Below are 10,623 nucleotides of genomic sequence, written 5' to 3' on the forward strand. Positions count from 1 at the left end.
GTTACCTTGAACAGAGGGGACGAGCCATCGGCAACCTGCCATCTTCATCCACCAGCAATTTCACCCGGGACCTGGCAGGAAGAGGGACGATCAGAGCTGGGCAGCGGGAGGCTCCTGCCTGCGTTGCTGCTGAGTGCCGCGGTCGGCTGCTGGAGGGTGCAGGGAGCTGCCCCCGCAGAGGTGTGGGGCAGACACCCCCGTATGGGTCTGCACTCTACCTCCAGTACGAGCCCCACGGCCGCAGCACAGTGCTGCGCACAGCCGTGTGCTCGCAGGAGCGATGCTCAGCCGTGCAGGCTCAGCCCCAGGACGTCCACAGTCGCTCCCTCCCGAGAGGCTCTCCAAAACCACCGAGGCTGCCACAGCCGCCTGCTGCTGACGGGGCCCAGGGGCACAGCACGGCTGCTGGTGAGCAGGAGCGCCCCGGGGAGCCACATGCTCCCGTTGGTGTGGTAACCCTCCTCCGGTGCTCTCGGGCAATACGCAGCAGGCAGCTGCCAGGAGCGCAAAGGCAGGGTAGTTTCAGATGACACTTGGCACCATGCAGCAGTTTGCTGATGCTGTTGCAAATGAAGATGTGACCCTCTGGCAGCAGCACCCATCACGGCAGGACCCAAGCCCACCAGCCCTCAGAGCTCAGGGCAGCAAGAGGGACCCTCCATAGCAGTCCTTGCTGTGGATGGACAGAGAAAATCTGGTGTGAAAAACACCCATTTCCAGACAAACCCACGCAACAGGCCCTCAGGACCTGGCAAAGAGCAAAACACAGGCCTATTAGTTCTGGCACACAACTCATGTGGAACATAAACAGGAACATTTACAGCTAAAGTAGCTTTCCCTAGCAAGAGGTGGAAATGCTCTGGATCATAAAGAGCTGTTGCACCGCCAGCGCTCAAGTATTTCTGGTTAACTCACAATAAACAGTCACATCCTTCCCACCTGTCCATCTCCGCATGTGTCTCCCCTCCCTGCCAGCCCACACCGCAGCCCCCCAGCCCAGGAGGGCGGCATACACGTGCCTTTCGCGCAGGATTTCCCACCTGCCCAGCCTGGGCACCACAGCCCTCAGACTGTGAGCGGCTCGCTGCCCAGACTGAGTGCGGAAACCAGGCAGCACCGTTGGGAAAGCAACACAGGCCGGCCAGACGGGGCAGGAGGCAGGTCTGCCGTGACACAAGAGCTGCCTGGCAAAGCTGCTGCAGCAGCTTGCTCCTGAGGCACAGGAGCCACCGCTGCTTCACGGCGGGGAGAACGGGGTTTTGCCAACAGCGGCTAGGCTTCATGACGGAGCAGGTTCAATGGCAGAGGTTTTCTGCTGTGAAGCTGCTGGTTACGTCCTTCCATGTGCCTCCACACTGCTGTCAAGTCCTGACTACAAAGAGGTGTCTGCACAGCTTCTAACCGCCCAGTCCCTTGCCCTGCCGCTCACCCCCATGGTTTGGGAAATTCTACCTGTTTTGGTGCTTCTCATGACACCCAGCTCTCCATTGTAGGAATCTCTCTGCTTTCATTCAAAATCTTTACCTGTTTAGCTAAGGAAACAGTAGAGACGTGACTCCAAACAGGCTCCATGGCCAAGTTCTCCCAGGAGAACTCTAACAGTCCCCTCCTGTCTTGATTTAGGCCCGGTTAGCATTCCCCTAGGACCTGGAATGGCTGAAGCTTGCGTACAGAGTGAAAGAGAAGACAATGCAGGCTGGCATCTCTCTCGCCTTCCAAACCAGGGCAGCCACCACCCAGGCCAGGTTTGGTCAACCTTACTGAGCAGGGTCCCAGTCCAGCACAGCCCAGCCCAGCTCCAGGGCAGGCCAGGAACAAACGCCCACCAGACACAGCCTCATCCCAAGGAGAACAACTTTCCCCCAGGGCACGGAAAGGAAAGAGCCCACAGCATTGACTCACCCTGTCCGTCTGCTCCCCGAAGCCCCAGCGAAAGCCTGTAGCCACTGGAGCGGTGGAGTGCCTCCGAGCACCAACAGCAGCTGTGGTACCTGCCGCACAGGCTCGCACCCTGGTGCCAGCAACCAGCCCCACCCCTGCCAACCACCGGCTGCGCAAACCGTCACCCGGGGGAAATGTTTGTTACCTGCGGCTCCACGGCATCTGGAGATGCAAACGGCCCTGCACAGCGACAACAGAGAAAGGGTTTTTCTGAGGCTAGAGGTGTCACACAACTCTATACCAAAATGAAACCCCACCTGAGGGGCTGGAGGGGGCACGAGGACTGCCACAGTGCTGGAGAAATTACCACAAACTGCCCACACAGCCCAACCTAAATCAAGCTCTATTATTAATTCCCTGAAAAAATCCCAGTGGCCAAACCTCCACAGGGAGACAGACACGAGGTAAAAGCAGCAATGCAAGCCAAATAAATTTGTTTTGCAAAGGAGCCCAAAGAAAACCTTACAGCAAGAGATAGTATAGGACTGTTACTCATTGTCAGCATACAATGTTCATGTGTGCTTTACAGAAAGTCAATCTTCATCACAAAAATTGCCATCAGAACGGGAATAAGAGAGAAGCAATTGTTTCTGACAATTCAAACTGCGTAAAAAGCATTTTAAAAATACCGTAATCAAATCTCTTCCTTCCAGCATACGAAAGGAGACAAGTTTCTCAGCACTTCCTAAATTAAAACCAGTTTATTTTTCAAGGGTTTTTTTTTTAGTATAAAATAACGTCACAAGTCTGCTTTTCACAAGGGGCTTACTAGAAAGTGATTCTATAAAGTATCCTTGAAATCTATATTCATGCACATAGAAAATCCAGAAACTGAAGAAGAGTCAGAGCTGCTGACGACACATCTCCGCTTGCTTTTCAGATGTGAAATCCTTCACTTGGGAAAAGCTACAGCAGCCCTTGACGTTTCAAGTCTTCATAGGTCTTTTTATTCACCACGTTCCCACTGGAATCCTCATATTCCTCCTAGAATGGAATGAACAGTTTAGCAACACCTGGACACAGCCTGACTCGGGTTGTACTACAGCATTTGAACTTTAGCTCCAGCAGCACCTACTGAACATGAACCTCTCTACATGAAGGTATGCAGTGGATCTACCTGCAGGCTCCAGAGCTTATCCAGAGTCAGAATAATTACAAGCTGTACTACAGGCTGTATTTCCCATGGTTGCCCTGCATACTGTTGAAAACTGGTTTGAGACAGAAGTTTAAGAAAAGGCACTAGTATAAGTGAACACACGGCTCACAACAGTTCCTTTTTCTTCTCACAAAGCAAAGATGACATTGGTACTGTAAAGCAGTGTATTAAAAGATTCATACACAAAGGGCTGAGTCTGTCCTATCAGAACTACTTTCCAATACAGCACAAGAAGTGCTTTTCATACATCACCACTAATAGGAGCTGTGCAACCAGCAGCGTAGGCTCCTGCTTCTCTCTCCAGCATGCAGGGGACTCTCTTAGAAACTCTTTTGACAGAGCCAGACAGTTCATGCAAGGTAAATGGGGGGTTCCTATGTACACAGGACCAGAGACATTCAAATGCCTCTATAACATCTCACCTCTGTATCGGGCTGCCATCTCTCCGAAGCCTTCTGTTGTTTCAGCTTTGCCCACACTGTAAATACAAAGTCATACAGGATCTGATGCCATTTCCCTTAAAATACTAGTTTTTAATCTAGTAAAGTATACATGTGAGCTTTTTTTTCCTTTCTTTTAAAACACGGTCACTTCAGCAGTCCAGGAATGTATCTAATATCCATTAAATATGTATCACACCCCTGTACGGTTTACTGAAAGGCACAAGAACTAAAGCAAACAAAGCTTTAAAGTGATCATTCAGGATGGGACGCAACAGACAAAGGTCCAAAACCACTACTTCAGGGATACAGCTCCAAAGGTAATAATAGCTTGTTTGGGAAATCAAGGCTTTATCTGTTTGGTTTCTTCTAGGCAAGAATTAATTTATCTCCAGGAACCATAACCTGTATCTGTTAACCTAAGCAGGGCAGATTCAAGAAACCACCTCTGCATGAGGTAGCCTCCTCAAAACATCAGCACAGATTAGCAGCATTAAATTATAATCACTGTAAGTCCTATGTACTGTAGGCTTTCAAAATCTGCCTATAGCCTCTACCATTTCTGAAGGTTTTTCTGGCTTCCCCATGAAGATGTTGACGAACATCAATTAAGTAAGAGTTACACGGGATGATGTAGCCACACTCTGCCTAAAGAAATGGTGGCTCATTGCACTTAGCTGATATTTCATACACAAAGCATCACAGACAAAACAGCTGGCAACACATGAACACGTCAGTGGCAATCCCAGCAAGCATCTACTTCTGCAGGCATCCAACAAAGAAAAAAAGCCACTCTCCTTTTAAGAGCTGGGTTGCTCTTAACATGCACCATTATTTCTTACGCTCTTTCCCAAAACTAGTCTCTGGTCATAGGGTAGAATAAATTTTTGGCGATGGCTAAGATGAGCGTTTTTATGCCCCATGTTCCCTGTTCTGCTGTCACTACTTACGTGAGACTGCATCCTCAATCTGTGTGACATTGGCAAAATGTGCAGTGTTGGGAATGCCCAGGCATCTCATCCCATGAGCATGTCGCCACTCCTGGGGAGAAGAGGCAAGAGGTACGAGAGGGAATGCCACTTCACCCGCAATGCCAAAGACTAAAAGACATGTTAACATCTGGACAGGGTGAAACAAATACTATCAAAACACAAATCTACTGGTCCTAAAAACCTCTATAAAAATGTTTTTTCTGTATTTTAGACAGTAACAATAGACTGGCAGTCAACAGGCACTCTGCACCAATCAGACCTGGATACTGAAGTTAGCGTTCAAACAAGAAGGGACCGTATAGAAATTTGCATAAGAGACCTTAGTACGCCCTACATAATTTATAGTTCCAATCACATGGCCCTGCAGCATCAGCCTGGACCCACATTTTAGAAGTGGAAGAAGTGCCACTCAGGCACTTCAGTGATTTACTAGTTACTTATTATAAAGATTATCTGAATATAGTACTGATCTTTTTGTAGCAAAACATTACTTACTGCAAAGTGACGCTGAAAAGCTTTGGGCCCTCGGTAGGTGTAGTTACCACAAATCTCACAATTATAGTTGATGTTTAAACCATGTAATTTATATAACCAGTACGGGATCGGCTGACAAGCAAAGAGAAACAAAGATTAGGCCCAATGGCAAGGCAGGCTCAAACAGAAGAGTAGCGTGGAGTCAGTGACATCTCCCACTTTTCCAGACCTGACAATCTCAGTTACCTTCCCATCCCAACCAAGAGGCAGATTTTTAGGATTATAAATGATTTCATTTTCTTCATCTTCACTCTCACTCTCACTGATCTGCTCTTCCTCCTCCTCCTCCCTCTCTTCCCCTGTCCGTGCTTGCTTACGCTGCACATTCTCGTGAGTGAGGTGTCTCTGTTCCTAGAGTGTGAGAAAAGAGAAGGAATTGTTCATACAACACGACAGCAACAAAATCAGGGCAAACTCTTGCAGCGTGAAACACTTCCTCAATGTACAGAGGGAGGGGAATGGAAGACCAGCACGAAACAGAGAACTGTCATTTTATTTAGCGCAATAACTTAAGTTTTTAGTATAACATTTCCTCCTTCCAAAGAACGAAAAACTTGTACTACCATTAGCACTTCCAAGATGACAAGCTAACAGCAACAGCACCCTACTAAAAGCAATCGCCCCAAACTGAAGCAAGGACTTAAGGCAAGCATCAAGGCAGAACAAGTAAAGGTTTGCAATACCCTGTGACTTAGGCATAAAATAGAAATTATCTACATTGATGTGGTGCCTAGAAGAAGAGAAGAAAGAAGAAAAGACAGGCGTCCCCAAGGGAACATGTAGCCTCTCTACCTGGGTCTGTTCACAAAAGCCTGCCAAATAATTAGCTAATGGAAATATAAGTGTAATCCATCATATTCTACCTACTGACAGAAAAAGCTGTCTGCTAACACACACTTTAAAACATTACATCTCTGGACACGAAAATAACTCTTCTGGGCATGCTGTCTATGAAAGCACTGGGTAAAAATGTGGATGACTTCCCAGTCACTATTTGACAGCTCTGAAATAAAAATCTCAAAGACAAAATAAAATCCTTACCCCAAGAACTTCTACATACTCATAAATCTGAGCTTCCAGGAATGCAAGATCTTTATTTCTTTCAGTGTCTCTGGAAATAGGTAAAGAAACTTTATGAAGTCCATTCCAGAACTGCAAACATCATGTGTACACTGAACTCCTAAAGACATATTTGACTTGTATACAGCAAGAAAACAGAAACAAGTACCAAACAGCTCGTGTAAACTAAACTACACACAAACCATTCAGCTGTGATATCTTCCATTTGGTTCAGGACTATTTGGTCCAACATGAAAAGCTCCTAATACTCCAAGAATCTCTTTGTCATGACTATACAAGAGCAATGTCTATAGAATACTTCTCATCCAAGTGAAGAAAACAACACCAACCTGAGAAGGACCTTTAGGAACTCACCTTTTGCTTCCTTTTGTCTTTGGATTCTTCGCAAACAAGGAAGGATCAAGCGCTTCTAGGGATTTGCCTTTAGTGCTAAAAAGTCTCTGAGCACGTTCTTCCAGAGTCCTATGGAGAAGCAGGGAAGAGACGAGTCCAAACCATAGTTTTACATTTCCCGAGAACTATTTGAATTCATGCAACAAAATTCTAAATTTAGCTTTTAAGAGATCATGAGATTTCCCATTATCTTTGTCTTCATTCCTTAAGCCAAATTCTTCTATACAAGAGATTTCAGTACAGGACACTTTTCAAAACAGTAGATCGCAGTTTTCCCTGATTGGTTCTCAATGTTTTTTCTTTCAAACACCATTAAAGTAATTCTTATATAATAGAGATGACAAAACAAGTATCCCATAAAGGAATGCAAGACAGGAAGATCTCAAAAAATGAAAAGTAACTATAGAAAAAACTGCACCTTACCCGCCACATTTTAGTCCCAGGGCCAGTAAAGCTGATTTTAATCTGTCCAGTCCCAGGGAGGCCAATTCCTGTTCAATTAAAGTAAATCACAGTAAGAGAGAAGCTATTAAACAAATAGAATGGACATACATCCATATTGTAACTCATTAAAAAAGAAAAAAATCCCAAACAACGAATAGTATTCAAGAAAGGACTGTCAAGAGTGTACCACTCCTCACTGAAAAATGAGGAATGTGACATATCTAACCAGATCTTTCAAGTTACATACCCCTAATGGGAGAAATTGAGTCATCAGCATAATCAAAGTTTTATTCAGAGAGCACAGAGCTAGAGGTGAAAGCACAGCAAGTAAAATTATGAAAAGAAACAAAATGACTAAGCTTCCACCTGCTGAAAATTTAGCACTAAGTGCAGAGCACTGAAAACATACCTCCCAAGAGGAAAATGCTGAGAGATCCAGGTGGGCTCCAGCGTGAGTGAGTGCACTGCTGGTCTCTTTCTGCCGAGAAAAAACACATGCAAGATCTTTGTGACATCCTACAACACTTCATGCAATATAATATTCTAACCTCAAGAAAAGCAGTTCATTTCACAGAGAAAAATTCTCTCACTAAACTGAGCAATGAAACAACAGAGAAGATACAGAATAAGCAAACCTTAAAAAAGTTCGTTTCAAACCGGTTACGTTGATTTTCAAATTCAAGTCAGTATTAAATTGCATCTTTATGATACACAACTACACACCTTGCTATTAGACTTAACCTCAGTGATGACTTTACACAAGTGATTCACGGAAAACCTATCACAAATACAGAAGCATTCACATGGGCTTAACAACTGCTCACCGGCCAGCCAGGGAATGTTCCATTTTCCCACTTCTTCTCAAACTCCGTCTGAATTTTCCCAAAAAGTTCATTCTGGTCCAGTAATGGTTTCACTCGATCTGTGTAATCCTGTAGGTACTCAAGAAGCATTTCAAGGTACCTGGCAGAGTAATCACGAGCACAGGTAATTCAGTATCAACCTCTAACATATTTCTCTAACCACACCTTCAGGAAGTAATTACCCTCTAGTACTCCAAAGGGAAGTCATCAAGATTATGACAGTTTTCAACACACGATTTCTAGATGCAGCAGTTACAAGGATAAAGTAAGGTCCTTCCACAGAGTAGAATGTGCCTTTCCATGTTTTTGCTGCACTGCGTGTTTTCTCAGTGCTCAGGCACACAACTGAGATGCTATAGCTCAGTGACCCAATTTACATGAGTTAAGTTTGACTGTTAATTATATTCTTAGCAGCTGTACACTTAAGAAGCAAATTCCTTCTCACCAACTGTCATAAAAGAAGCAGGTAGGCAAAAAGGCTCACCTCTTATATTCAGCATTTTTTCTCTCCTTGGGAATATCGAAGAGTTGGTCAAATGTGGATAAGTAAGTGATATAATCCAATTTCTAAGAACGAAGAAGTTTGAGTCAGACTTTATACACATGCAGCCAAATTAATATCCATTTTCCAGTTACCAGACCAGAAGAAAAGCACTAGCTCATGCCATTATTCTGGACTACAGAGGCCCGGGGTTCTCTGTGCACTAACACATTGCCTTAGACACCTATCGGTACTCGGTAGCAGAAAACAGAGGCTTTTTACAAGGCCACCATTAACAATAGAGAGATATCAACTGAAGAGAACAAAAGGAGAGTCATGAAGCAGCATTCAGAATTCAGATGCTGTCAAGTTGTATGTGCAACAAAGTGACTTTGAAATAGCTATTTGGAAATGAACTTATTTACTTAAGGAAAAAAAAAAAAAACAACAAATAACCATGAACCAACCAAAGAAAAACCCCTCGGCCTTAAGCACTGAAGTTGCCAGACACATGCAGCCACCTACCTCGGATGATTTTAGATTAATGTACTTGAGATAACAATCATGCAGATCTAAGTATCGTCCATAGCCTTCCTCATCCGTGAACTCCACCAGATCTGTAGGAAAGATCATGAAGAGCTTTATTACGAGCTTAATCTTCCCTGCTTATTATACATATGCTTTAGCACTCGAAAAGGATTAACTGTGGACTAATGTATGCTTAAGGAGGATGTTTACAATGCAAGTGGGATACTCATTGATCAGACACCTGACTGCTTCTCTGAGTAAGCACACTAGAACAGTCCTCAAGAGGAGCACCATCACTGTGGAATATTCCAGGGCGCTGCAGTTCAGAAGAATTTAAGTGATAAAAGAACAATTTTCAGAAGTCATTTAGTAAAAGGGGGGCGGAACTCTGAAACATGCAAAACAGATCAAACACCTCACTAAATAACGCCTCTCAAGCAAGCACCATATTTTCACTTAAACTGGCCACAGAGGAGAACTACAAACATACTTTGAGCTTCTTCACTTGGGTTGTCTCTGGCCTTCAGCAGTTCCTCAAACTCCACTGACATTGGAACACAGATCTTCAAGAACACACAGAAGTTACAGAAAAAATGATTACTTCAGCTCACGTCCCAGAATAATGAATATAAAATCACAATAGGTTGCAAACAATAAAACTGCTAACTGAAAACGTATCCAAAGTATTTCTTCACCATTGCTTTTGCACACAGAAAAGAAGTCTGACTTAGCCAGCATAAGAAGAGCAAGATCAAACGCCAGCTCAGCAATGAATGCTCCTGAGCTAACACACAGCAAGCAGAGAACACGGTTAACCTCTTGCATTTTCTCCTATTCATACCGCTCTCACGGGAGCCTACTTACTGCCTCTGAAGCACTACTTAACCTTGAACATCTTCTTTTCTAAGTGACATTTTAATGTACTTAATAGTTGCGTATTAAGGCAATTAAACTGGAAAAAAAAAGGTCTGTTTATTGTAGGGATAAGGTCCAACAGACCACAAATCACCTATTCTTATGAAGTAGAGAACTACTTACCTCATTTGGGTGCTTCCGGTGAAATTCCTTAATTTGTTTCAGTCTGTTGTAGAATTCTGCAAATTCATTTGGCCCTGAAATGGCACTGAGTTCTTCTTTCCGTAAGCTATGAGTTCATGAAAAAGGACAGATTACAAATGGAAAGGAAACCATGTTGACACTGATACAATATTTTTCCAGGTCCAGTGCTGCATTTTGATCACACAGAGCTCCAGTAAGACTGACTGCAAACCTCAGAAAGTCACATCAGATCTCACAATCCGCCACGCTTATGGTTTGAGGCTCCGGGTCACATCTCACTGAACAGGCCGTAGTCTCCACTTACAAACCTTCAAGGCAACTCACGGCCTCCCCCATGACTTAAACCAAGAAAATAACAAAACACGTATATCCAGCATGTACATTCCCAATGTGCAATCTGGGTCCTGCCCTAGCAGGTTTAGTCTCCTGGGCTCACATACCAGCATTACTCCTCATATATTTACAATAGACTTAAAAGAGCCCCCAAGTTCTTCATCTGCAAAACACGCTCAGCAGACGCTCAGGTGCACACACACCAGACGAGGTGTTTGTACAAGCACTTACCCGTCCTTGTCGTCATACAAGTCTCTCAGGTTGCCGCTCACTTCCATGTACCTCTACAAAAGAAAAGAAAGCCCCAAATGCCACAGAGGACGCCACCAGGACCAGACCCGCTCATTCCCGGGAGCTCTGGCGGCGCTAGCCAGAGGCC

At 44.6% G+C, this 10,623-nt stretch overlaps 1 protein-coding gene across 1 annotated transcript; it reads right to left on the minus strand.

The window, feature by feature from the left end:
• Positions 1-2,627: 2,627 nt before the first annotated feature.
• On the minus strand, positions 2,628-10,528 carry SF3A3 (splicing factor 3a, subunit 3, 60kDa; the record flags this gene model as incomplete). Its single annotated transcript, XM_009587588.1, has 15 exons — positions 2,628-2,925; positions 3,520-3,575; positions 4,488-4,578; positions 5,025-5,135; positions 5,250-5,414; positions 6,105-6,174; positions 6,498-6,605; positions 6,960-7,027; positions 7,390-7,458; positions 7,805-7,943; positions 8,328-8,410; positions 8,850-8,941; positions 9,343-9,415; positions 9,891-9,996; positions 10,476-10,528. Coding segments are annotated over 15 exons (1,362 nt in total), but the record flags the coding sequence as incomplete, so codon positions are not given.
• Positions 10,529-10,623: the final 95 nt, after the last annotated feature.

Source organism: Fulmarus glacialis, unplaced genomic scaffold (genome assembly GCF_000690835.1).
Source record: "Fulmarus glacialis isolate BGI_N327 unplaced genomic scaffold, ASM69083v1 scaffold28261, whole genome shotgun sequence".
Lineage (NCBI taxonomy): Eukaryota > Metazoa > Chordata > Aves > Procellariiformes > Procellariidae > Fulmarus > Fulmarus glacialis.